The sequence below is a fragment of the Mus musculus genome, chromosome 11 (assembly GCF_000001635.26).
Source record: "Mus musculus strain C57BL/6J chromosome 11, GRCm38.p6 C57BL/6J".
Taxonomy (NCBI): domain Eukaryota; kingdom Metazoa; phylum Chordata; class Mammalia; order Rodentia; family Muridae; genus Mus; species Mus musculus.
This window is the reverse complement of record NC_000077.6, coordinates 70,955,367-70,983,079: the sequence shown is the minus strand read 5'-3', so window position 1 is coordinate 70,983,079 and position 27,713 is coordinate 70,955,367. Positions and strand designations below refer to the sequence as shown.

General features: G+C 44.7%; 3 protein-coding genes across 11 annotated transcripts in view; 2 read left to right on the top strand and 1 right to left on the bottom strand.

The window, feature by feature from the left end:
* Positions 1 to 53: 53 nt before the first annotated feature.
* Positions 54 to 5,234, top strand: C1qbp (complement component 1, q subcomponent binding protein). Its single transcript, NM_007573.2, has 6 exons — positions 54 to 355; positions 760 to 910; positions 2,977 to 3,070; positions 4,296 to 4,391; positions 4,530 to 4,652; positions 4,836 to 5,234. The coding sequence occupies exons 1-6, from the start codon at positions 130 to 132 to the stop codon at positions 4,983 to 4,985; spliced, it is 840 nt and encodes a 279-aa protein (NP_031599.2). The 5' UTR covers positions 54 to 129; the 3' UTR covers positions 4,986 to 5,234.
* On the bottom strand, positions 5,147 to 12,950 carry Rpain (RPA interacting protein). Of its 6 annotated transcripts, none has more exons than NM_027186.3 (7): positions 12,493 to 12,881; positions 11,146 to 11,316; positions 10,005 to 10,065; positions 9,167 to 9,278; positions 8,948 to 9,011; positions 8,040 to 8,180; positions 5,147 to 5,422 (listed from the first exon to the last, which is right to left on the bottom strand). In NM_027186.3, exons 1-7 carry the CDS (start codon positions 12,571 to 12,573, stop codon positions 5,393 to 5,395), a joined length of 660 nt encoding a protein of 219 aa, NP_081462.1. In that variant the 5' UTR covers positions 12,574 to 12,881; the 3' UTR covers positions 5,147 to 5,392. The 6 variants fall into 6 exon arrangements, 4 of the variants coding, with proteins under 4 accessions (NP_081462.1, NP_001239344.1, NP_001239342.1 ...); NM_001252415.2 differs by having other exon boundaries at positions 8,040 to 8,086; NR_156443.1 differs by lacking the exon at positions 9,167 to 9,278.
* Positions 12,951 to 13,106: 156 nt separating this feature from the next.
* The window catches only part of Nup88 (nucleoporin 88), a 26,916-nt gene continuing 12,309 nt past the window's right edge, over positions 13,107 to 27,713 (top strand). For 3 of the 4 annotated variants that reach the window (NM_172394.3, NM_001276406.1, NM_001083331.2), the window contains exons 1-6: positions 13,107 to 13,431; positions 15,063 to 15,232; positions 17,248 to 17,373; positions 21,412 to 21,498; positions 24,641 to 24,814; positions 26,758 to 26,944. In NM_172394.3, the coding sequence (NP_765982.2) occupies positions 13,129 to 13,431; positions 15,063 to 15,232; positions 17,248 to 17,373; positions 21,412 to 21,498; positions 24,641 to 24,814; positions 26,758 to 26,944 (1,047 nt within the window). In that variant the 5' untranslated portion in view covers positions 13,107 to 13,128. Of the gene's footprint in view, positions 13,994 to 15,062; positions 15,233 to 17,247; positions 17,374 to 21,411; positions 21,499 to 24,640; positions 24,815 to 26,757; positions 26,945 to 27,713 lie in introns of all 4 variants that reach the window. The other variant, NR_075087.1, reaches the window with a different exon arrangement.

The window sequence follows — 27,713 nt, the reverse complement described above, 5'->3', positions numbered from 1 at the left end:
GGCCCGGATGACTGCAGTCCTCTGGGGTGGAAAGCGCTTCCCCGGGCGAGGGCGGGGCTTCCGGCAGCGCGCGAGGTCACACGGTGCCTTGGCCCGGTCGTCCTTCCCTCTGCACGTGTCCGCCCCGCGATGCTCCCTCTGCTGCGTTGCGTGCCCCGCGCCCTCGGCGCCGCCGCCTCCGGCCTCCGAACCGCCATCCCGGCCCAGCCGCTTCGGCATCTCCTGCAGCCCGCGCCCCGGCCATGCCTCCGGCCCTTCGGTTTGCTCAGCGTACGGGCCGGCTCGGCTCGGCGCTCTGGCCTCCTGCAGCCCCCGGTTCCCTGCGCGTGCGGCTGTGGCGCTCTGCACACGGAAGGTAAGGTTCACGCACCCTAGTCGGAGTGCGGCCACCCAGCTTGGAACAGACCCTCGTGATCGAAAGCTTCCCCCCCCTTCTCGCGTCTTGGAAATGTGGCTTAGCAAAGTCCGTAGGGTCGTGGTTTCAAAGTGTGGTTGTTGGTTATGTCTTTTGGAACCAGAAAGAGGATAATTGGGAATTCTTTTGTTTAATATGGGAAGTAATAGTAGTGAGTCCATGATAAGAAATAACCATCTCATGATAAATATCAGTTCAGCTCAGTAAGTATATCCTGCTCTTTTTATAGAGTGAGAAACGGACGTTTTAAGGAGTGATTTGGGCTAGTGTCGTAAGAATGGATACAGTCCGGTCTATCGGTAACCGGCTTTTCTCCCTTTGGGTCATCTTGGCTTTTCTTTTAGGAGACAAGGCCTTCGTTGAATTCTTGACTGATGAAATTAAGGAAGAAAAGAAGATCCAGAAACACAAGTCCCTTCCCAAGATGTCTGGAGATTGGGAGCTGGAGGTGAACGGCACGGAGGCTAAATTATTGCGCAAAGTTGCCGGAGAAAAGTAAGTGGCCCAGGGCTTGTATTCTGGGTTCTCAAGTCGGGAATCCCTGACTACAGCACCCTGTCCTGGCCATCCCCAGGAGAGCCTCAGCTTAGGCCCAGTACTTTGATAAAATGGCTTTTCTTTTTTGGGTTTGTTTGTTTTTTTTTTTTTTCCGAGGAAGGGTTTCTCTGTGTAGCCCTGGCTATCTTGGAACTCACTCTGTAGACCAGGCTGGCCTCGAACTCAGAAATCCGCCTGCCTCTGCCTCCCGAGTGCTGGGATTAAAGGTGTGCGCCACCACAGCTGGCCAATAAAATGGCTTTTAAGAAAGCATTTACTTGGAAAAGTTCTTAGGTTCCAGGGAGTGCATTCTCTGAATGAATACAGACTTCTGGGCTTGGTTATTAAGGAGGCCTGAAGCAGCTCCAGGGTGTGTAGAGGGGAGTCTGGGAGCCACAAGCGCAGTCACTGGCTTACTAATGAGGGATGCTGTGCCCAGTCTGGACCTAAGGGCTGGGACTTTTTTTTTTTTTAATGTTTAATAGTACTGATAAATTCATTTGTTTAGAACTCCCATCTGGCTTGTGTTTGTAGTAGTTAAAAATGCAAGGTATGTAACTTTTAAGGAAGAAGTTAGAGTGTAGAAAGGCCATCAGACAAAGGTAGAAGGTTCTTAGCCAAGCTTAGCTCTCGCTTTCCTAAACCGATCATTTCTGAGACAGGGTCTCTGTGTTGCTGCTGTAGAGCACAGACCAGCCTCTGACTCTTGGTCCTTCAGACACCTGTGTGCTGAGGTTGTAGGCACGTGCTACCACACACCCTTAAGACCGTTAAGCCCTTGTTTGTGCTGTTCTGTGTTACACAGTCGCCCACGGCCTTCCTTAGAGAAGTCTACTTGGACTCTTGAGTGCTTCTCTAGCATGCGTGAGGCCCCAGGATCCATCCCTGGTGCTTTAGGAACACAGTGTACAAGAAAGCAGTTTTATCCAGTGGGGCCTATAAGCCTAGTGGTAGGTGTGTGTGTGTGTAGATTAGAAAGTTCAAGGCTAGCCGGGCGTGGTGGCGCACGCCTTTAATCCCAGCCAGGCAGAGGCAGGCAGATTTCTGAGTTCAAGGCCAGCCTGGTCTACAAAGTGAGTTCCAAGACAGCCAGGGCTATTCAGAGAAACCCTGTCTTGAAAAGCCAAAAAAGAAAGAAAGTTCAAGGCCAGGCTGAGCAGTGGAGGGAGGGGCTCGCCTATAATGCTATCACCCTGGGAGGCCGGAGTAGGTGGATTTCTGTGAGTTCAAACCAGCCTGGTCTATGAGCAAGTACCAGAACAGCCAAGGCTACACAAAGAAACTCTCTCTTGAAAAGCCAAGAGAGGGAGACTGACTGACCCGGCTCAGCTTAGTCTGGGCTGTCACAGGTTGTACATGCTTTCTGGTTTCATCTTGCCATTCTTTTTTTGGTGGCAAAGTGGCAGCAAGGCATTGCCCAGATGAACTCCGGGAAGCAGCACCCAGTACCCTCTTGCTTGGGTTAGTTGGCCCTGCTGAATCAGTGTAGCCCTGGAACTTCTGCTTGCAGGTGTGGAGGCAAAGGAATTTTATCTGATTTCAGAACATGTGCTGTCACATAAGAATTCTGACCATCTCACATGGGCCAGGGTGCAGCCGTGAACTTCGGCCAGGCACGCACAGAGTACTTGTTTGAGCTCCAGAATCCCCCAGAAGGGGGAAGAGCCACTAGGTGTTTCAGTTCCTAGTTTGTGACTATGCAAAGTGAATCTGCTCTGCAGCACGTGTGAGGCTTCCTGGAGCAGATGGCTTCCCTGGAAAGACCCCCGGGACACCAGCCTGGCAGCTACATCCACAGCTGTAGTCATTTAATTTGTAGCACTTTGTATGAACACTTCAGAAGGTGTTTAATGGCCGTGTTGGTTTAGGCACCCAGGCTGGTTTTAAGTTCTGTTTAAGTCCTGGTGCAGCTCGCTAGGATGGAGACATTGTTTTAGCGTGCCTTCGCACCTGCCCTACCGCAGCAGGCCTCCCTCTTCCTGTGCTAATAGTGTACCTTAGTGTGCTTCTACTTGCCGTTCTAGGATCACGGTCACTTTCAACATCAACAACAGCATCCCTCCAACATTTGATGGTGAGGAGGAGCCCTCACAGGGGCAGAAGGCTGAAGAACAGGAGGTAAGCTAGTAACACTCCAGCCAGCCAGTCTTTCTGTCCGAGAAGGAGGAACTTTTTAGGTAGATTGTGCATGGACCATGTTCTCAGAGTGTGTGGCCCCCTGTAGAGCTTAGGCTTCATTATTGGCCTGTGTCCTCTTAATACAAAGGAGCTATGACCGCCCACCCCTGCCTGTGTGGGGTATGGGAGGACTTAGTCTACAGATAACTCTCATTGGGAGTGTTTTCAGTGTGAAAGATGACAAGTGGATGGTCAACACTCGTCGTGTGACCAAGATAGGAAGGCTGGGGTGGTGGGGCTTAGAGACTTTAAATTATGTTTATTTGTATGTTTGACGCTAATGTGTGGGCTCGTAGGAAGCAGTTGCATCCTTCTTACCATGTGGGGCCCGGGGTTGAACGGAGGCCTTCAGGCTTCAGCAGCAAACTCCTTTACTGGGTGAACCGTCACTCCAGCTCAACCTTATTTATTTTATTTTGGTTTTTGAGACAGGGTTTCTCTGTGTAGCCCTGGCTGTCCTGGAACTCACTTTGTAGACCAGGCTGGCCTCGAACTCAGAAATCCGCCTGCCTCTGCCTCCCGAGTGCTGGGATTAAAGGCGTGCGCCACCACTGGCCGGCCTTACATATTTTTAACATTTGACCAGTTGAAATGTTTTCCTTAAGTTGCTGCCCTCATGGCTGGATCTAGATACCCCACTGAGGGCCACAGGATCCCCAGGCTATCTAACTAAGCAGATATCAGTCTTGTGTATGAAGAGCTGAGTCCCCTGCTGTGCTTCTGTGTCCTAGCCTGTACCCAACTCCTTAGGCCTGCCCCTTGGGTCACAGTAAAAGGAAGTTGCTGCTATTTCTGGTTAAGATGGCCACTTAGCTAGAGCCCATATGTTCCAGGCCTCCATCGTGCACCAAAACAGTCAGAGGGGAAGGAGGTCCAGGTCTGTGCTGCAGCCTTGTGTGCTCTGCAGTGTATGGGAGCAGAAACAGCCCTGAAGAATAAATAGCTAGCTGTGCCTGACGGCAGATATCATTCTGGACCCATGTGATTGATAAACTGTTTAGTGCTCTGTTGGAAGATTTGAGTGCCTTATCCACAGCCTAAGACTAAAAAATGGCTAATAGTAACCTAATGGCTATGGCTGTCAGACATTCTGAGCTTCCTATTGGTCCAGGTGTGTGCACCCTCCCAGCACTGGTGTATGCTGACTTAATTCCTGTCTCTCCAGCCAGAACTGACATCAACTCCCAACTTTGTGGTTGAAGTTACCAAGACTGATGGCAAGAAGACCCTTGTACTGGACTGTCACTATCCTGAGGATGAGGTGGGTAGGGTGGAGTCTTCTGACCTTCATGTAGCATACACAGGAAAGATCTGTTAATCTATTAGATGGAGGGGGTGGGAACAGGGTTAGAACTACAGAGCCTCTTTGCACTTCCCTTACCTCTGCTGTATCTCTCAGATTGGACACGAAGATGAGGCCGAGAGTGATATTTTCTCTATCAAGGAAGTTAGCTTTCAGGCCACTGGTGACTCTGAGTGGAGGGATACAAACTATACACTCAACACAGATTCCCTGGACTGGGTGAGTGTTGGCTGAGGGGGTGCTGGGCGTTTGCAGAGAAGTGTCCTCTTTCAAGCATTACAAGAGGGGAAATAAATGTGTCTGCGTGGGTGTGCTGAACCACACGGGAAGGTCAGCCCACAGACCTTGCCAGACCACTTTTGGGTTTTGTTTTTCAAGCTAGTAAATGTATTTTCTCCCCAGGCCTTGTATGACCACCTAATGGATTTCCTTGCGGACCGAGGGGTGGATAACACTTTTGCGGATGAGTTGGTGGAGCTCAGCACAGCCCTGGAGCACCAGGAATATATCACCTTTCTTGAGGACCTCAAAAGCTTTGTCAAGAACCAGTAGAACTCAGAGACTGCGGGCCTTAATTTAAATGGCAAGCTTTGGCCAGTGAACAAAAGCTCCCTTGGCATCAGAATTATGCTTCAAAAATGGCTGTCATCCTAATATATCGGGGGGAAGCAAGTTTAAATTACTGCTGTTACACCTCCATTCGCTATTCCTTTGGGCTTTTTTTCTCTGTACAAATTTATTATTTGTAGATTTTTGTATAACATGATGATGGACAATAAATCTGACTCCAATAAATCTCCAGGAAAGTTGAGGTTCTTTCGCCCACATCAGAACACCAAGAGCAGAGATGTCTGAAGTTTTAATATAAAATCCGTTATATACAAAAGGCTTGTGCATACAGGGCCCTCTCAGGAAATGAGTTGTTCTCAGCTCAGTAGTGAAGTGTGAGGTCGGGATGGCTAGAGGATCACAGCCCAGGTGTCACAAGTCTGGATTAAACAGAAAACAAGATAGTGTAACATCAACAGTTAGATCTTACATGGCTAAAAGTTGTCATCAGTCGTGACATGTGTACTACAAGTAGAACCACTATGAGTTAATTCACTGGAATTCAAAGAAGCCACTGCGTTCATGGACCTGTTCTACTAAACAGAAGCCATCAGCAATGTAGCTTATAAGCCTAGGCACCCTCAGAAAGCAAAACCCGACAGCTTGGGGCTTGTGGAGCCTGACAGCGAGCCTCTTTGGATTTACCAAGTATTCTAAGTCTGCTTCACAGTAGCCTCTTAAGTGATCCACACCTATACTCGCCTCATCCTTGGTATCTGAATCTTACCGTTTGCCTTGATGTGCCTTTGAGACCTAGTGACACTGAAATTTTCAAATGCCTCCATACTTCTCAGGGCTGAACTTGGAGCCTGCTCAATGGTTTTTTTCTCTTGCAGTTTCTCATCTGTGGTGACACCCCTTACTCAACAATAGTCTCTCTAGCCTGGCCAGTGCTGGTCTGAAAGCACGGCTTCTGACAGCATTGGTCGCACTGCCGTTCACTTGGCTACACTGCTGTTGTGCATTTCAGGGTACTGAAGGACAAGCTCTGCTTGTCGGTTAGGCTGAGCAGGAATAATTAGGCAGTCATCTGCTGCTTTGAGGTTAGGGTCTGGCTATTTTGCTCAGGCTGGTCTTGAACTACTGGGCTCAAATTATGCTACTTCGGCCTCCCTAGTTAGAATTATTGGCATACATAGCCATGCCTGCCTGCTTGCTCTTGAACCTCTCTTCCCATCTCCAGTACTTGGTTTGGAACTGAACTTTTTTTTTTAAGATTTATTAATGTCCACGAGTACTCTGTAACAGCAAACAGAGCCCTTAACCACCTACTTGAAACTGACATTTAAAAGAACTTGATGCCAGGCAGTGGTGGCACACGTCTTTAATCCCAGCACTTGGGAGGCAGAGGTAGGCGGATTTCTGGTTCGAGGCCAGCCTGGTTTACAGAGTGAGTTCCAGGACTGTCTCAAAAGAACTTGGTACATGCCTTTAATCCTCAGCACTGGAGGGGCAGAGGCAGGTACATCTCTGACCAGCCTTTGAGACCAGCCTGATACAATGTAGCAAGTCCCAGGGCAGCCAGGACTATGTAGACCTTATTTCAAAAGCAGATTTTAACATTAGCTACTATTTGAAGTTGTACATGGCTGGTGTGCTTATGTGTGTGTTTGTGTGCGCTCACACACGCACGTGCATGAGTATGTAGGCCTCAGGTTGGCGTGTGTCTTTCCTCAAATTGCTCTACATTGACACAAGGACTGTAGCTGAACCTGGAGTCCCTTGTCTGGCTAGTCCATAACCAGCTTTTCTCAGGCATCTCTCTGCCCCTAGCCTCATGAATTCGGGGAGTATAGGTGGCCACCATGTCTACATGGCTTTTTATATGGTTCTGGGCATCCAGACTCGGGCCTGCAAGGCATTTATCACAGAGCCATCTCAGCACTGCACGCATTTTCCAGGAAGTTAGAGGCTGAGGCCATTTGGCCTGCACCTCTTCAACTCTCCTTCCGTTTCAGTGCATTCACAAAAACACATTACGTATCTACTCACTGGTGAAAGAAGTCAATATACAGTGGAGGTCAAAATAAATAAACAAGTGGGAGAAAAATTGCCCTTGCCCTTAGAAACAAAGACGTGAACAGGTAAGAAAAACATGGAGTCAGGTACAGTTGAAGCCCAAAAATACTGGACAATTTCATGTAAGGGGTCAGGTTATCAGTACGTATCTGGCATATTACAGTAGTCTATGATGCCTTAGTTCCCCTGCTTGGGACCTGTGAGCCATGAGAATATGTCATATATATTAGTACTGTTTCCCACAGCAAACTCTGTTTCTTAGTCAGGTGGCTCCTGTGTGTTCCTCACACCTGAGCTACCATTTGGCCAGGCTTAGACCTCTATGCAAGCTTACTGAAAGACAAAACTAGTGTTGCTCAAATGTGCTTTGAGTCCTGTGTGTCTATCTGGAAAAAGCAGTGCCACTCGTGACCATGACCTGATGGCACAGAAGAGCAGCTATTGCTCCTGATCTAGCAAAAGCATGCAGTTCAGTCAGGCTCCAATTTCCAGACAATGCTGGCACAATTCTAAGCCTACTCCTCCCTTCTCTTACCAGGCTGTTTGACTGAAGTTACTCATTTCCTATGATTTAACTCTAGTGTGTGGATGCACAAGCACACCATATGTTGTGGGAGACAACAGACAACTTGGAGGAATCAGTTCTCTGCTTCTGCCACGTGAGACCCAAGGGTTGAGCTCAGGCTTGGCAGCAAGTGCTCTCTACCCACTGAGCCATCCTGCCTGGCCAACATCTGTTTCTGACACAGGTTCTCACTATGTACACTAGCCTGGCCTTAATCTCTTCCTGCCTGGGCTTCGATAGTACTGGGATTACAGACAAGTGCCACCACACCCAGCTGATTCTTTCTGTGAAGTAAATGCCTCAAAAAAAAAAAGGCATTAAACATCTCCCTATTTCTAAGCCATTACCTCCACCAAGAGGAGAACAGAACCGACTTGCTGATGGGCTCTTGCCTGGGCCCCACGCAGGCTTACCAGGCAGTTCATCAGAAGACTGGGCTTCTCTTCTGTTCCACCGGTGACTGAGAACACAGGGGTGTGGGGACAGTGTACACTGTGCTCATTCACATTTTCTTCCAAACAGGCTCGAAGCTTCTGCTCTGTCAGGTCTGTTGACTAAGAAAGTGCAGCCACAACCAAGCTTAACTACTGTATAACCAGCAGGCTGAAAGCTGAAGCCTCATACCAGTCAACTGACAGCTTGATTCTTGGGAGCTTTAGACTGCTGGGCCCTGGGGACTGAGCTCAGGTGTAGAGTGCCTAACAAGCGTGAGGCACTGTGCTCCATTCCCAGCGCAGTCTAAAGCCCAGAGGGAGTGGTGCAAGCCTATAAGCCCAGCACCTGGAAGGTGAGGTCAGAAGGATCAGAAGTTGAGCTACAAATAAGTCTGAGGTCAGCCGGGGCTACTACTAGACTCAACCTCAAAACAAAAGAGTGGACCTGGAGAGCTGACTACGCAGTGGTTAAGAGCACTTGCTGTTCTTGCAGAGGGCCCTGGATGACAGCACCCACATGGCAGCTCACAACCACCTGTAACTCCAGGTCCATGGGATATGACACACTCTTCTTACATCCAGGCTTTCCAGACACACGCATAATGCACAGACATACATGCAGACAAAACACATAAGGTCTTTCTGGTGGACATAGGCTACTAGGAACAGGTCTTGTTTCCTATTAGCCAAGATACTGAGTCCTGGCTTTCACCTCCATGGAGTCCTCTGCCATGTTTTCTCTGCCATGACGGACTGTCCCCTCTCCTCTGCTGGCTTTCTTATCAAGTGACAAGAAAGGTAACTGCTACACATGTGTACTGCCCTCAACCACCCACCAGAGGGCCTTTAATACAGTCTGTATGTGGGGAATTGGTGTGGGCACTTACGTGAACAGGGATGTGCAGGCCACATGGACACGTGACCACACTGTTCATTATTCTCAGGTTGTACCTAGAGATAGAATTAGGATTCCCAGATCATTAGAGTAATAAGACCTGGCCCCTCTACCTTCCGGTCAATAAACTGGGTGTGGGGGTGGGGTCACACACACTTTGAAGTAGGGGATGAGAACTGATAATGCTAAAAAAAAGATTTTAAATTCTCACTTTATACACACAGGACAGATGAGGGAGTTTGCTTCCCACTCAGCCAACATTCTCCTGAGACAACTTTCATCAAACTCTAAGTCCTCTTCATACTCGCTTATGATGGACTTTTCTGCAAGGCAAAAAGCCCGAGGTTGTCTTGTATCCAGGGCAGGTCTATTATTTCTATTTTACACATAAATGTGAACCAATTCAAGATAAAGCTATGTGGACTAAGTCACCGTGACATAAGATGCAGAACTGGCCGGGCAGTGGTGGCACACGCCTTTAATCCCAGCACTCGGGAGGCAGAGGCAGGCGGATTTCTGAGTTCGAGACCAGCCTGGTCTACAGAGTGAGTTCCAGGACAGCCAGGGCTATACAGAGAAAACCTGTCTTGAAAAAAACAAAAAACAAAAAAACAAAACAGAACAAAAAATGAGATGCAGAACTGTACTCTACACAGAGCTATGAAAACCTCAAGAAGCAGATGCTCACAAGATTTCAGGCAATCAATAAAGGATGGATAAATCTATGTAAAGATCTGCCCATGGACGCAAAGTGACAAGTTTACTGTAAACTTTTTTTCTCAGAGAGGCAGGTTTCTCTGTGCTACCCTGGCTAGCCAGAAACTACGGGGCTCAGGCATCTTCCTGAAAGGCCACCTTCCTACACTAAGTCACAAGTAGCTTCTACTACAGGCACAAGCCACAGTGTTCAGCTTAACATGGCAGCAAGAGGCAGGAGCTTTAATCCCTAACACGGAAACAACCTAAAACAGCAAACCTAATCCTGAGCCAGGCAAAGGCCAGCATTAGGGTCGGTCTCATAGGTAGGGAAGACTCTGCCCTGGGATTACCTTCATTACACAGCTCCTGCTCGATGTCCTGCAGCACAGCTAGGTCCAGTGGCAATTCCAACTACAAGAAAGCAGAGGGCAGGGGTGTGGCTCAGTAGAGCAGCACTTGCCTAGCATGCAAGAGCCTGGGTTTAATCCCTGAGCAAGACATAAACAGAGACAGAGCAGAGAGAAAGTGGTGTTTTCCCACTCCACATGAAGTATTAACTGGCCACATGTCTCATGAGGATTTGTAACTCAAAGATCACAGATTTACTGGATAAAATTGGCCTGGTCCACATGCTGAATTTGCTGACAGTTTGGTAATTTGGCCAAGCTGAACTAACAACAAATGATCAAAGTACAACAGTACCAAATTTAAGGGAGACAAAATCAGGCAGCAGTTAAGTAAATGACCTTCTAAGGCTGGCCGTGTGATAAAGTCTGGTCTTTGAAAAGCTGTTTTAGCTTTTGTAAAGCTGGATTAAGCCTGACCTGAGAGGCCTACTCTAAGTACTACCTGTGGTGATGTTAGGCTAACCAATTAGCATAGTGTAGGACACATAACGCTATGGGAAATGAATCATTATTATACAGAGCTTTGATGGCTTCAGAGGTTTTCATGTTTTGTTACTCAATTCTCATAATGCTTGTGCGAGCTTCTCTATTTTATGTCAATGTAAAAACTAAGGCTCACAGGAACAGTAATATTTGTGAGTCAGTAAAACTAAACTTAGAATTCCTAAATCCTGATGCCAACCCATAACCTTTCCTGATACACTGTAAAGGGTTTTCTACCGACACACAGCTCCACATTCTGATCAACTAGAGTCAGAATGTAGACGTCCTTTTTAAAGAGAGGTCCCTAGCCCATTCTTAGCAAGTCAAAATTTCCGATGGAAAAAGCAATAATGAAATTTTCTTTCCCTTTAGTTTCCTAAGTTACTATATTGCAAGGTTGCTTCATGCCTACTATGCATGTAGTATGGCAGAACCATGGATATATTTCTAATGAAGGTAAAAACCCTGAGCCAAATGACGGTGAGAATCATGCTTGGGGAAGTGAGCAGACTGAAAGGACCAAAACAAACAGATGCAAAGAGGTCACCAGACGCTCCTCATGGAGTCAGTGGTCTCCTAGCTACAGAGATCCTTGACTGACCTGAAGCAAGGCCTCCGGACAATTCTCCACAGACTGCAAAGAAGCCCACTCTTCCTCCATTACTTCTTGCACAAGAAGTCTGTCTGAGGCTGTCCCCGGCGTGCTACCTGCAGCCTGGCGATATTTGTTCAGGAGCCTGTGCCTGCTGTTTCTCATTCTCTCCAGACATCCCTGGGGAGGTAAGGGAGGGCAGTATTGGTTAAGAAGAAAAACATCAATTCCACTAAAAAGAAAACCCTCCAATTAGTCAGTAAAAATATAAGAAAATTCAAGATGCAAAATTTCATAGCCTCAAGTCCTCCACACACAGATGGGTTACATTACACACATTCCTATATTTCATATTTTATCTTATAAGAAGACAGTTGGATACACAGGAACTGTATCCACAGACTAACTTCAGACATTTATATGGCTTCTAAATTCCTGGAATTGTACAAATGGCTATAGTAATGGTCTTCTTGTAAAATAGTACTTTACAACCCTGGTATGGGTTTTTAATTTTTTTTCCTGTGTCTATGTGTGTGCCTGTATGAGTTTATGTGCACCACACCAGTGCTGATGCACACCAGGGCCAGAAGATGGCAATAGACCACTTGGAACTGGAGTTACAGCCATCGGGTCTGCTACTGAAACATAAGGACTCTTGAGCCATCTCTCCACCCCCAACTCGGGACAGTTTTTGTTCCCAAGTGGTTGTCACAGCTCTGCTTGAAGAACTGCTACTGACTGGTGCCATTTAGTAGGTGGAGAGACCAAGGCTGCTGCATCTAAGTGTTCTACATTGTACAGAACCACCTCCCATAATAGAACGTTCTCCTTCGAAACGTCAGCACTCACTGTTGAGAAACACTACTCCACACAACATGTTCAGCATGAAGATTGTTTTTCTGGGTGGTTCTTCTGGAATACACCCACCCTTTTGAGACTGCTGAACAGGGAGATAAGCTGCTTCTTAGAAGGAACTACTTGAGTTCGGAAGAAGGCGGAGCTTAAGTTCAACTCTCCTAACCGTGTCTGATGTTCTTCAGGAGAGAAATAACTTCTATCTCACGTGACGTATACATACGGAGTGCTTCCCTCTGTAACCGAACGTTAGGTGGTGGTGTTGCTACTGCTGTCATGACTCTTAAAATATGAAACAAAGTCGAATCCTAGGATAGCATAACACCTACGCCGGCCAACAGCCCGGGCGGCGGCCGGGACCCAATCCTATAGCAAGAGATCCACCTCGCTGGCCAGGCACACCGGGCACCTGCTCCACAACCAGTGCTGAAGCGAGCACACCGAGGACAGAGGTCCTTGGGAAGATTAGGGAAGTGATGACAACCCAAACTTCACACTCACCTGCCTGAAAGTTTCTTTCCAGTGGGGCGAGCCCACCTGCTTGTACAACAAGCGGTGCGGAGACCCCGAGGACTCTGCCATCTCCTCCCTTAGCGGGAAACAGCGCCCAAATCACCGCCCCTTAGCCGCGCGCAAAGGATTCTGGAAGTTGTAGTCTCGGCGCAGTCTGTCTGTACTTCAGGCCGCCGGGCTTTCTTGGAATTGTATCTAGTTTCTATCCCCTCACAGTGACAGATTTAGGGGAATCCGAGGATAGATGAAGCAGTGACAGTTGAGAAGTAAACACCACCCGGGCTGAGGGAGGTGAATCTTGAGAGAAAGTTCTGGGTTTACCCAGAGGAAGTTGTCCAGTAGACAATCAGACACACATCTCTCATCCTTAACGCTACCCCCTCACTGGCCCAGCAGCAGCCCCAAAGCGATCCTTACACTCCACTCCGCCCCGCCCCGCCCCGCCCACCTTGGCTTCAACCCGCGGCCCTGTCTATCCTCTAGCGATTCTTTCTTATTGGGCCAACTTCTCGAGATTCCTACACTTTGATAGGCTGAAGCTGTGAAGTGCTGGCCGCGGATTGGCTACGCACAGCAGCGGGCTTCGTTTCCTCCCGCCCCTCAATCCTGAGCTGTTAGTTCAAGATGGCGGCTGCCGTGGGGCCCTTGGGCGATGGGGAGCTGTGGCAGAGCTGGCTTCCTAACCACGTCGTGTTCTTGCGGCTCCGCGAGGGCGTAAGAAACCAGAGTCCAGCCGAAGCGGAGAAGCCAGCGGCTTCGACTTCACCCTCGTGCCCGTCTCTGCCGCCGCATTTGCCGACGAGAAACCTGGTCTTCGGCCTCGGAGGGGAACTGTTTCTGTGGGACGCAGAAGGCAGCGCCTTCTTGGTGGTTCGCCTTCGAGGCCCCAGCGGTGGTGGCGTGGAGCCTCCTCTCTCCCAGTATCAGGTGCGCCGGTCCATCGTGAAAGCAATCAGCCTTTTGGTTCGTTGGCGGACCTGGGCTGGCGTCTTTTGGGAACGCCCCACTTCGAGTGGAATGACCCCGCTTTGTAGCTCAATCTGGTCTGGAATCACTATGTAGCCCAGGCTAGCCAGGAACTCCTGCCCCAGTCTCTGAGTGTTGAGATTACGGGTCTAAGTCATTTATAAACACCAAAACAGAGGCTAGGCCTGTGTGTGTGTCCAGCACCTGACATAAACCTAGAGCATGCACAAGCTCCGTAATATCTGTGATTTGCTTCGGTGGGGGTGGAGGGGTTTGTTGAGACAGGGTTAACAGCCCTGGTTGTTCTGGAACGCACTCTGTAGAGCAGGCTGACCTCATTAACAGAGATCTGGAGGATCCTGATCAGAGCTAGGATTAAGCCATGTGCTGCCACTGCCCAGTTCTACAACAGGCATTTAAAGACATGGGCCTACAGATTTAAAAGCAATTAGAAATATTATTATATTCAAAAGAAATCCTTATTTAAAAGGATTTTTGGCTTAGTATAATTCTCCATACTAAGGTAAATAATATATTGATGGTCTCATCATTATTTACGAATAATAAAAAGAAATTAGAAATCTAAAATGGTCATGAGAAAAGAAATAGGAAGTACCAGGGTGAGAGTATTTTTGAGGCTATATGATGCTATGACAAATTATTGAAACTCCCTTAAACTATCACTCTTTTATATTAAGTCCACGTAGATGAAGCAGTACTGCTTGCTGCAAGGCGCTTGAAGGTAATCTAGGGCCTTACCTGTGACCTTGGGTGACCTGGAGCTCAAACAGAGCCACCTGCACCTTATCTGGTGCTGGGAATAAAGGCGTGAACCTTTACACTTGGCCTGAAGCTCTTCCTTTCTCTACAGTACAGTTATAAGATGGTAATCTGTTGATACTTCCGAGTTTATGTATTTACTGGGTATCAAGAGTCTGCTTGAGGCCAGGAACACAGAAGAAAAATCTCAAGTAGCGCCTACTGGGTTATGTCAGGGAAAGTTTAGAATGTTTAAGACCTGTGGTATTACCCAGAGCTGTGGTGTGGAACTACAGAAAACATGCCTTTGTTCCCTGGCCGCAAGATCAGGGGTAATTTCTCCCTTTTTTTTTTTTTTTTTTTAAGTTTTTGTTTTTAAATTTTCTGGGTATGTATGTTTTCCTGCAAATGAGTGCTGCATATAACATCTATGTGCCTGGTGCACACAGATGCTACAGAGCCACCGTGCGGGGGCTGGGAATTGAACCCAGGTCCTCTGGAAGAGTAGCCCTGTGGTTTTTATTTTCAGTTTGTGTGTGTGTTTGGTGAGAGAGAGAGAGAGAGAGAATATGAATATGAATGAGCCCCAAGAATATGGGTGCTGGGAACCAAACTCAGGTCTTTTGCAAGGGCAGCAAGTGCTTTTAGGTGTTGTCATCTATCAAGAACCTAGAGATTATTTCTTGGGGAATAATCAGCTAATGACACAGTTAGTACATGCTCAGAATGCTATTTATAACTTTAGAAATTTAAAACGTGATTATGGTTTCAAGCAACTCTGAAATAAATTTATATTAAAATTAACTATTTTTACTAAATGGTTTTACTTTCAGAGATTACTCTGCATTAATCCACCCTTGTTTGAAATCCATCAAGTCTTGTTGAGTCCAACCCAACATCATGTAGCACTTATCGGAAGTAAAGGACTTATGGCATTAGAATTACCTCAGAGGTGGGGGAAGGACTCTGAATTTGAAGGTGGAAAAGCAACTGTGAATTGTAGGTAAGTTGTATTTTCATTTAGTATTTATCTGTGTAAGTTGCTAAGACCCAAAATGGTTGAAATGTATTTAGGGGCCACTATTGAAACATTTGAGCATTTGTATGGTCCTGCACACTGACTTCCTGTGGTACTATTGTTGTCCGTTCTTTTTTAAACATGTATGAGTGGTTTGCCTTCATTTAGTAAGTGCAGTGCTTGTGTGCCTGGACAGCAAGAAGAGAGTGTCAAATCTCCTAAACTGGAGTTAGAGTTTAGCTGCTACGAGGTTGCTAGGAGCCAATGTTGGATCCTCTGCAAAAGCGGCAGGTGCTCTAAACTCCTGAGCCACCTTCCCAGTCCCTGCTGTTATTTTTGAAGAATACTGTGTTAATTTTTTTTTTGGATTTTAAATTTTTTTTAATTAGGTATTTTCCTCAATTACATTTCCGATGCTATCCCAAAAGTCCCCCATACCCTCCCCCCCAACTCCCCTACCCACCCATTCCCACTTTTTGGCCCTGGTGTTCCCCTGTACTGGGGCATATAAAGTTTGCATGTCCAATGGGCCTCTCTTTCCAGTGATGGCCGACTAGGCCATCTTTTGATACATATGCAGCTAGAGTCAAGAGCTCCGGGGTACTTGTTAGTTCATAATGTTGTTCCACCTATAGGGTTGCAGATCCCTTTAGCTCCTTGGGTATTTTCTCTAGCTCCTCCATTGGGGGCCCTGTGATCCATCCAATAGCTGACTGTGAGCATCCACTTCTGTGTTTGCTAGGCCCCGGCCTAGTCTCACAAGAGACAGCTATATCAGGGTCCTTTCAGCAAACTCTTGCTAGTGTATGCAATGGTGTCATCGTTTGGAGGCTGATTATGGGATGGATCCCTGGATATGGCAGTCTCTAGATGGTCCAACCTTTTGTCTCAGCTCCAAACTTTGTCTCTGTAACTCCTGAATATTTTTAATTAAGAGAAACAATCTCACTCTCTTATTTTTACAAAAATAGCTGCAAGTTTGGAGTTAGGTTCACAAGCTTAAGAACTATGCACAAAATGAACCAAAACACATGGATTAATGGTATTGTCTACTGGTTAACAAGACACCATTTATATATGTTGGGCCATTTTCTGGTCATTGCAATTTGTGCTATGATATCATAAATGTACCATGAACTACTCATGCCCTCAAAGGTATAGATAGCAGTTGGACAGACTTCCAGGTATTCAATCACAGAAAGAAGACAAATAACTACATTAATACTTATGCTACTTCAAAGTTTAAAAAAAACAATGTGTGGGACTTAATACTTAGTGTAACAAAGTGTGCCAGTTACATCCCTTCCCTGCTTCCTCCAGCACAGGAGTGAACCTGTGACTTGCAGGCTGAAAGTGCTGAGACTGCAGAAGTGTGTCCATAGCCCAGCTTTCAGTCTTATTTTTATGCACACATACACATATTAAAAAGTAAATAAAATCCAGGCAGGTGGGAATCGAGACAGTCTACTGCAAAGGATAGAGGGTAGGAGCCCAGACCCCACCTTACCTCTGTATCTTACAGAGAGTCCGCTTAAATTGCTTACTACTATTCAGATCACTGTTTCTATTTTCAGAATAATCATCATAGCATCTGCCCTTATAGTTGCCTTACTTCATTAATTAGTAAAAGGACCAAACAAGAGGCAATATCAAAATACATCTGTAATTGTATAAACTGGGTGTGGTAATACACAAATGTAATCTCAGCCCTCAGGATGCTGAGCCGGAAGGCTGTGAGTTCAAGGCTGGCCTCTGCTACATTGTGAGGGCCAGGCCTCAGCTAGGCTGTATACCAAGATACTGTCTGAACCAGCAAAACCAAAATGTATAAAATATATTACTATAGTATAGAAAATATTTGCACTTTGATTCCTTGGATAGGTTCTTAGAATGCTCTCAGAATGTCTTAAGAGAAGGAACGAAACAGTGTTAAAGTAGGTTTGAACATGTTTTAACCAAGCTCTACAAACAAATGTTCTTAAAGATTGTCTTTATTTTAGCACCATCCCGATTGCTGAGAGATTTTTCACCAGCTCTACCTCTCTGACTCTGAAGCATGCTGCATGGTATCCAAGTGAGATGCTGGATCCCCACATAGTGCTGTTGACATCAGACAACGTGATAAGGTAACCTTTCCCTTGCCTAGTTACACCTTGTGAATGGAAAGGCTTATTTACTGAGTCATTGCTCAGGATAACACAATTAAGTCACTGAATGTTGTGATGTCTTTATCTCAGTGCCTATTATAAACCATTCTTTCCCTACCCTCCTTGAGATATTGTCTCACTGTGTGCACAAGGCTGGCCTTCACTTATAGAGATCCCTGCCTCTGCTTACCTAGTGCTGGCATCACAGCTTTTAATAGCACTTCTCTCCCTGCTGAATGATGAAGGCTGATTGTAGAACTTTTAATGGCATCTTAAAGAGATTTCATAGCTTTCAGCTTACTCTTAGTTATTAAAACTAGTGTTAAAAGCCAGTGTGGCGGCACACGCCTTTAATCCCAGCACTCTGGAGGCAGAGGCAGGTGGATTTCTGAGTTTGAGGCCAGCCTGGTCTACAAAGTGAGTTCCAGGACAGCCAGGGCTATACAGAGAAACCCTGTCTTGAAAAACCAAAACCAAAAAAACTAGTGTTGTTGATGGGCGGCAGTGGTGGCACATGCCTGAGGCAGGTGGATTTCCGAGAGTTCTCCACTAGCCTGGGCTACATAATGAGACCCTATCTCAAACAAAGCAAAAAAAATAAGTGTATCCAGCTTAGAACTCTGATCTGAAAATATTTTTAAAATTATATATATGACCGTTTCATGGTCAAAACTGGGTCTTAAGGAAACTGGAGAGTGGAGAGGCAAGCTGAGTTTTTCCTCTTTTTCAACACTGTAAGTACTGTACTGCACATTAATGTACAGTACAGTACATTCTGAGGCGCATAGTAAAGTGTAAGGACTGGGGCTGCTCTCTTCCTCTTAGCTCCTTCCAGATGAGCAGGGATAACAGGCAAGTGAGGCACAAAGACCCTACCTGTTAGCAGTGAGTACAATATCTGACCTTGGTTTAACCCAGTTCCATGCATTGCTAATGATCTCTGAATGTGGTGTCTGTGCACAGATGGTGTGTGTTAGGGCACATTGTTTAACTTCCCAACTCCCTCGTCATTGAGGACATCTGTACCCCACTGTTTTCTTTGTTGTCAGTCATCTAGACTCAAGGTGGAAGATTCCCAGACTTACTATATCCTGTGTCCTTTTTTTTTAAAATTGCATTTAAAAATAAGGGCATGTGTATGTGTGTGCACACACATGCTCACATGTGCGCTTGCATGCACATCTACGGCCCACATATGAAGGTCAAAGGACAACTTGCTTACAGAACTTGATTCTATCCTTTCACCATGTGGGTCTTAAGGATTGAACTCAGGTTGCCATGGTGACAGGAGCCTTTATCTGCTGAGTCATTCTGACAGTCCTTTTATCCTTTTAACCTAAGTTTTATGAGTTTTCATATGGACCCATACCAGTGCCCTGTTTTCCTCCAAGAGCTGCAGAAAATAGATGTAGTCCTTTCAAGCTTTCTTCCTAGTTTCCCTTTTATCTTTTTTTTTAAAAGATATATTTATTTTATGTATATGAGTACACTACAGCTGTCTTGAGACACAGCAGAAGAGGGCATCAGATTCCCTTATGGTTGTGAGCCACTATGTGGGTGCTGGGAATTGAACTCAGGACCTCTGGAAGAGCAGTTATTTGTTTGTAGCCATCATCTCTCCAGCCCCCTTTCAAGCTTTAGTATATCCCTTTTAGAATTTCTAGAAGAGTAGACACCTTAAGCCCTCAGCTCTGACATATCAGGTTCACCTAAGAATTTCTTTGATGGCTGATAGGTTTCTCCTGCTTATTTAGCTAGAACTTAAATACCAGGTTTTCTTATGACAGGTACTGCTGCATCTTCTCGCTCTTCCTTCTAGAACCTTTTCCTGTCACCTACTTAGCTTTGTAATTGGAGTTAACAAAGAGGAAACAAAATTATCCCATGTCAGACCTTACTCTGTACTACCAAGGACCCCTTGATAATCTATTATTTTAGCATCTTTTGTATATGCTAGAAAAGGAAGTGGGGGATGTAGCCTAAAGCTATAAAGGTGTCTGGCAACAAATAGCAAGGGTTTTGTGTAAAATATGGGTCTTAATCCTCTCATTCTGAGCCTTGGGCCTTGCCGGCATTGGTTGCTTAGCTGCACTTATGTCCCTTAGTATTTGCCAACACGGTGTTTATGTGTCAACAGTATTTGCATGTGCCTAAAGAGACCACGGTGAATATATTTATTTAGATCAAATTATTATTAAGAGCACGTGCTAAAGAAATATTTATGTGACTTTTGGGTTGTTTTTGTTTATGTGAGACAGGGTTTCACTATTTTTAGCCTTGGCTGTCCTGTAACTCACTGTATAGACCAGGCTGGCCCCTAACTCACTGAGATTGACCTGCCTCTGCCTCTTGACTTCTGGGGTTAAAAGCATGGGCCATCATGCCTGGCCATGAAAGTAAAATTTTACTGATAATGGAATAAAAGTTTAAACATTATTAGTGGAAAGAGACAAGTGGCTGACTTAGGTAAAACTTAGTGATGAGTGATGGACATCGGATTTTCTAGTAATGACAGTGCTAGTATTTATTTTGAATATTCTTTCATCTTTAACAAGAGCAATATATGCTATGAAATAAAAGATGTTTTAGGAGATGGAGGATTGGCTTAGTGGTTCTAAGAGCGTGCTTATTTCTCAGCACCCATATTGAGCAGCTCACACTGCCTGAAGCTCCAGCTCCAGGAAATCAGATTCCCCTAGCTTCCAAGAGCACATACCTGTACGTAATTTAAAATAAGTTGTTTTAAATTAAAATTATTTTGGTAAAACAGTTCACTCTCTTTTGGGAGCATGGGGGCGGGTATTGAAACAGGGTTTCTCTGTGCAGTTTTGGCTGTCCTTGAACTTGTTCTGTAGACCAAGCTGGCCTAGAACTGAGGACTGCCTGCTTCTGCCAGGCTAACAGTTCACGCTTATGCTGCTCTTTGAGAAAACAGGGATGACACAATATTGAGTCTTTTTGTAATAAGCATCTTATAGATTTCAGGTTAAATACCACTCAGTCTTCTGAATATTTGATATATAAATACATTTTAACCACTTCTGGTCTTAGCAAGATATGGTTGCTGCTTTGTGTGGTTTTGTGTCTAGCAGACAAAGACACATGGTATGATTAAAGGGAAGCTGGCCAGCCAGGAGCCACAGTGAGATGACTACACAAAGCTCTCCAGACAGAAAGGGTAGAGGTGCAGTCACATGCAGTAGCTGCCATAGAATTGTGATAAATGTGGGAAATGTAGTTCAGTGGTCAAATACCTATGGTTGAGGCCTTGGGTTCCACCCCTAACACTATTACCTCTCTTCCTCCCCCTTCCCCCAAAATATGTTGTTATAGATAGCATTTCTTCAGCTCATAAACCTCCCTCTTATGTAGTTAAGCAGAGGAAATAGGCAGTATTGCCAGGAATAGCAAGATGTTTGACAAAGAGCTGATTTAAGAACTGGTGATTTGCTGGGTGTGGTGGCGCACGCCTTTAATCCCAGCACTCAGGAGGCAGAGGCAGGCGGATTTCTGTCTCGAAAAACAGAAAAACCAAACAAACAAAAAAAAAAAGAACTGGTGATTTGAGATTTTAAAAATTCTCTTAAAATTTACTTTAGGTTTATTTTATGTGTGTGGGTGTCTTGCCAGCCTGTGTGTATGTATACTGTATCTATGTCTGATACCCAAGGATGTCAGAAGAGGAGGGATCCTCTTTACCTGGAGTTACAAACGATGTGTGCCTCCATGGAGGTGATAGGGACCAAACCCAGTTCCTCTGCAAGAGCATCAAGCGCCCTTAACTGCTGATGGTAGGAAAATCCTTAAGAACTGAGTATGTGGGGGAAGGGGCTCCTTTTCTTGGAAATGAAAGAAAACTTGTATTTTGTTGAAACAGTATCTTACTCTGTAACCCATGCTGCTCTGTAACCGGTGTAGCTTGTAACTTGGTGTCCTCTTGCCTCAGTGTCCCAAATGATAGAATTTTAGTGTGAGCTACTCTTGCCTGGCTTCAAAGAGAACTTTTTTTTTTCCTAGAATTTATTCTCTCCGTGAGCCCCAGACACCCACTAAGGTGATTGTACTTTCAGAAGCAGAAGAGGAAAGTTTAATACTCAATAAAGGGTAAGTTTTTATTTGTGTCACAAAATACTGAGTTTATAGAGACTATAAATGCAGTTTTACCAGAACTACAAAGAATTTCCAGAGTTAAGTTTTAGAATACTTGTGGTATTATAACAAGAAGTCACAAGTCTGAATGTCACTGTAACTAACAGCATGATCTCTTTTTGAGATAATTCTAAAATACAGTTGGCAGGAACAATGCATAATAAAATTTGAACAGTTCTAAAAATGGCACAGTGTTGGGCTGGAGACTTAAGCAGTGTGCTCTGTGTGGGTGAAGCTCACTGCTGAACTCCCAGCTCTGTGACAGAATAGACTCAGTCATTCTGATTAACAGGTGTTTTGTCTTTTGTTTTCTTTTCTCTTCTTTTCTTTTGTTGAGACAGAGTCTCTCTACATAGCCTTGGCTGTCCTGAAACTCGCCTTGTAGACCAGGCTAGCCTCAAACTCACAGAGATCCACCTGCCTCTGCCCCCCAAGTGCTGGGATTAAGGGTGTGTACCTCTACGCCTGACTTTTTTTTGGTTATCTTGTGCTCCTGGCTTCTTTCTTTTTTTTTTTTTCTTATCTACTACACAACCTGGCTTAAGCTTACCACAAATGGAATCACCCTGTGAACTTCCAAACCAAACCCTCTGGCCTCCCGATGAGTCTTTGTGATTCGCACAGCACATGGTCACGTGGACTACACATGCTTAGAATGAAAACTAGTGCCAAGATTTCTGGATTTTTCATTTAGTTATCTTCATGTTTAGTCTTTGTTCTAAACATAGTCTTGAGTATTTTGTGCATCTTTATCCTGTTTTTGATCATTTCAGTACTGGCAGTCCTCGTGGGATGGCGCTGATATACTTAAATCTGTGTTGGTTTCTTCCTGTCCTGCAGTCTTGCTTTTCTCATTGTTGATGATCGCTTACTGTAAACTTACATTTACTTGCTCTTCAAGTGTGTGGATATTGAGAGCCTGAGTGGGATATAATGCATTTATCTCTTCTACTGCTGGGAGCCAGGGGTTGCTATAGCCTGGAACTGTTTACTCCCTGGCTGTCCCAGCACTGAAAGTTTACTTAAATGATATGAAGAAATAGGGCACCAGCTTAAATTCCAATGCATCATTTCCATAACAGGGCAGGACCTAGCTCAGAGGTCATCCTATTCTAGAGTCAAGGCATTTTCTGTTCTGTGGTATATTTCTGGGGCTAACCTAGTTGGGTGGTAGGTGGGTTTTGTTTGTTTTTGATAGGCACAGTATGTATATAAGAGGCAGTAGAGCAAATATAGTGATAAGAACTCTGCTCTAAAAAAAAAAACTCTGCTCTAGCTGGGTGGTAATGGTGCCTTTGTTCCCAGCATTCTGAGGGAGAGATGGGTGGATCTCTGAGGACAGCCTGGTCTACAGAGCAAGTCCAGGACAGCCAGGGCTCTGTTACACAGAGAAACACTGTCTCAAAAAACAAACAAACAAACAAACAAACAAAACCAGATCTCTGCTCTGGTATCAGTCACCCAACCTGGTTGCAATCAAGCCTCAACCACTTGCCTACTTTGGCATCTGGAAAAGTTTTCTAGTTGTACTAAGCTTAATTTCTGTAACTATATTCCATGAATATAAAAAATTGGCAGAGCTCATTTCTTAGGATTATTTCACAGAGTGAAATGAATCATTCATTAGAAAGTGCTCAGCAGGGGCTGGAAAAATGGCTCAGCAGTTAAGAGCACTGACTGCTCTTCCAGAGATCCTGAGTTCAATTCCCAGCAACCACATGGTGGCTCACAGCCATCTGTAATGGGATCTGATGCCCTCTTCTGGTGTGTCTGAAGACAGCTGCAGTATACTTAACTTATATAAATAAAATAAATAAATCTTTAAACAAAAGAAACTGTCCAGCAACCTTGAATATAGCTTAATATATATAGTTATAGACTATATTTAGGTAGAGTACTTACCTAAAGGGCACTAGGCCCTGGGTATGTGATTGTATCAACCATTTCTATGCCCACAGATCCCCAGATAATGACACGGAGGCTTATATTTACTAATGAATGCCTAGGCCTTATGCCAGGCTCGTTTCCCACTAGCTTGTGACTCAATTATCCCCTTTATACTAATCTAAGTTCTGCCATTTGGCTGGTTTGTTACCTCTCCTCAGTTTCATTCATCTGACTTCTGAGTCCATGTGACTTCTCTCTGACCAGAAGTCCCACCTTACTATTCTGCCTTTTGCTATAGGCTGTAGGCTTTTTATTTTAACCAGTCAGAAAGTGCCATAGGCAGGCAAGGAAGGACAGGGACACATCTTCACACAGGGTACAAAAACGTCACTCCAACACTCGTACCAGGAAAAGGAGATTGCTTAGTATGTTGTAAGCCAGAGTAAGCATTCATACCTAATTTCCAGTCAGTCGGTCTGTCTGTCTCTTTATGTTTGTTTGTTTATTGTGTGTGTACATAAATAAGCTCATGTTGCATACATGTGTGTGTTCATCCCTCCTTCAAGAAGTCAGTTCTCAACCTCTGCCATGAGTATCACAAGGATCCAACAGACTGTCAGTCTTGGAGTCAAGTACCTTTCCCCACTGAGTTCCTGCTCTGATTTTTGAGACAGGTTCTCACAGTAGCTCCTCTGGAGACACTCGGATTACTTTAAATAGTGCTCCCACCAACACCCTTCGGCCCTCCTTTCTCTAACACCACGTTCTTTCAGGAAAAATGACACAGGTCTATAATGTTAGCACTCGGAAGGCCAAGGCAGAAAGATTGTTACAGGTTAAGTCAGTCTGTAAGAGTGTGTGACCTGTCTCAATGAAACCAAAAATAGCAACAACAACAAAAAAATCATTTTCTGAACTATTATTTTTTATCTTCACTCAAGAGCAGAGCCTTTCTTTAATTTGCTGATATATTTTATGAACCTAGAACAGTACATAGCACATAGTAAATGGTAAGTGTTTATGGAATGAATAAATTTGTATTTATCAGGTTTTCATGTTTTCTTCCATTTCTTATACTTCTATATATGTGTTGTTTGTATCTCCATGTTTAAACTATTTCAAAATTAAAAATTTTCACAAATTTTATAAGAATTTGTTTATTCATAATAATTTTTGTTTTCAACATTTTTTTTTTCAACTCTGTTTGCAGAAGAGCATATACAGCGTCTCTAGGAGAGACTGCAGTGGCGTTTGACTTCGGGCCCCTGGTAACCGTCTCAAAGAATATATTTGAACAGAAAGACAGAGATGTGGTGGCGTATCCACTGTACATCCTGTATGAGAATGGGGAGACCTTCCTTACCTACGTGAGCCTGTTACACAGGTAAGGAAGGCAGCAGCCACTGTTGCTGTCTGCATCGCCACTCTGCTGAAGGAAGATCCACATCTCTGTATCTGAGGGATAGATGAGAAATGGCACACTTTATTTGATTACCTACTTCCTTGTTTATTTAAGGAAGTTGTAAGGTTAGGATGAACTGAAAAGGCATTGCTTCTCTTATGTAAACAAGCATCGTGAGTGGGTATGATTAGATGTAATCTGACATTGAACTCCTGGAGAAACAGGCATGTATACTCACAGACATAGGATTCACTCCCCAGTAGTGGGATGCAGTAAGTGCTCAAAGGAAGGAGACATTACAGACATTATTTTGAGTATAGGAGCTAGGGGGATTTTTGTAGTATGGGACTTAACAAGTCTCAAGCAGGCATAAATGAAACATCAAGGAACAGTTAGAGCAGTTTAGTCACAAAGGTATCCTAGAGTAGAGCATGCAAAAGCACAGATGCCAGTCAAGGTTTCAGTGACTCGACATCTTGATCTCAAGCAGTGAATTCAGGTAAAAAACAACAAATATTGAAGTTGCCGTGCAGGTAAAAATTGATGGAGTTACTGCCTCAGTAAGGAAGATGCTGAGGTCTGTTCTAAAAGAGCAGAGTGGTTTCTGAGCAGAGTAGAAGGCTGGTGAGGGACTCGAGTGGCGAATGTTTATACCTGGGACACCTGAGGGATTTTAGCATTGTTTTTGTGGTGGTGGTGGTGGTGGTGGTGGTGGTGGTGGTGGTGGTGGTGTTTAAATATGAGTTTTGCTTTTTTGGTGTTGGGGTTTCTTTTTTGGTTTTGGTGTTTTATTTTTTGGCTTGGTCTTAGGTTTATTCATTGAGCCCAGAAAACAAGAGAAAAAAATGAGACAGCACTCTGCAAGGACGTGATGAAAGAGGCAGAGAGCACATCAGAAACAAAATTGTCGGGAGCATTAACAGGGTTAGGCAGCTGCATATGGGGTCATGTGTTTTTCATTCCAGCACTTAGGAGGCAGAGACAGGTAGGTAGATTTCTTGTGACTTTGAATCTAGCCTAGTCTATACAGGTTATAGAGCAAGTTGCAGGATAGCCAAGGCTATGTAGAGAGACCCTGTCTAAAAAAAAGAATATCAGACAACAACAGTTAACCAGTGGTGATACAGCAGGTCAGGTTAAACCTTTGGATTCAGCAACTAGAATCATAGGTGATCTTTGCTAGAGTACTACCAGTGGAGTGTTGCAAATGGGAACCAGACTGCATGTGCTGGTACATGCCAGTAATTCCATCCCACCAAAGGCTGACACAGCAGTCCTGAGTTTAAGGCTAGCCTGGACTGTGTAATGGCAACTTGTCTTTTTTTATTTTTTTTAATTTATCTATATTTGATGTATATGTGTGTTTTGCCTAAATGTATGTATGTGTATGCAGTGCTGGCAGAGGCCAGAAGTAGACATCAGATCCCCTGGAACTGGAGCTACAAACATTTATGAGCCACATGTGGGTGTTAGGAGTGGAACCCAGGTCCTCAAGAGTAGCCAGTGCTCTTAACCACTGGGCCGTCTATGCAGCCCTCTGTCCCTCTGTTTTGTCTGGTGGTGTAGTAATTACAGGGATGGAACCTCCAGTCTTACCACTAACAATAGATACCAGTCTTGCCCCGAGCCTCACAGACAATCTAGTGTCTTCTAAGGCATAATGGATTCTCTTGGAATCCTAGCTCTGGAAGCTGTAACGGGGGTCAGGAATTAAGGCAACCTAGACTACTTTGTACTTTGTCTGGAAGGAAAAAAGAAACTAAACAAAACAAAAACCTGGAATCTCTTCAGGCACTGCAGTTTTCCTTTCAAGGAGATGATCTCAGACCAAGAGTCACCACCGTTGGAATGTGATTGGGAAAGGAGAGTAGGGACAGTCTCCTTCTGTGAGCATTTTCCTGATAGTGCTTTTATTCTTCCTTTAGCCCAGGGAATATTGGGAAGCTGTTGGGCCCACTGCCTATGCATCCTGCAGCTGAAGATAACTACGGTTACGATGCCTGTGCTATACTCTGTTTGCCCTGTGTTCCAAATATCTTAGTAATTGCGACTGAGTCAGGAATGCTGTACCACTGTGTTGTACTAGAGGGAGAAGAAGAAGATGACCAAACGGTAAGTAACAGGCTAGTGTTGCTATATTTCATATCTAATAGCAGGTATAGTTCATGGGCCACTTTGACTGCTTAATCATGAGAAATTCTAGCTTACATATGGTACTTTTGATATTTTGGTAATTATATGTTTTATATAAGAATAATTGAGAGTCCAAGTAGAAAGAAGAAATTTGCCTAATTTAGAGTCCATGAAACTGTATTTGTTTCTGACCTTTGTATTAAGGGTTTATACCTTGCACCAGTAAGTTGACTCCTCTAAACATAAGATTGCTCTTGGGGCTGGAGAGGGGGCTCAGGAGATAAGAACACTGGCCACTCTCTTAAGACCCAGGTTCAATTCCTAACACCTACAGCTCAGCTGTTTGTAATCCCAGTACCAGGATATCTTAACACACTCTTCTGGCCTCTGTGGGTACCAGGTATGGGAGTGGTACACAGACATACTTGCAGATAAAGCACATGGGTAGGTTATTGTGTATATGGATACATGATAAATAAAAGGTTAGACCATGCTTGTTTGTAAGCTTTCAAGGTTTTTTTATTTTGTTTTGTTTTTTTAATTTATCAGAAAAAGGGCATCTCTGCTGGAACTGGAGTTAGTTGTCATGTGGGTGCTGGGAACTGAAAGTGGCTGGTCTACAAGAGCAGACAGTGCACTTTGCCTCTGAGCCATCATTTCTCTTACACCTGTTCTTTGACTTTTTTTTTTTAAGATTTATTTATTTATTATATGTAAGTACATTATAGCTGTCTTCAGACACTCCAGA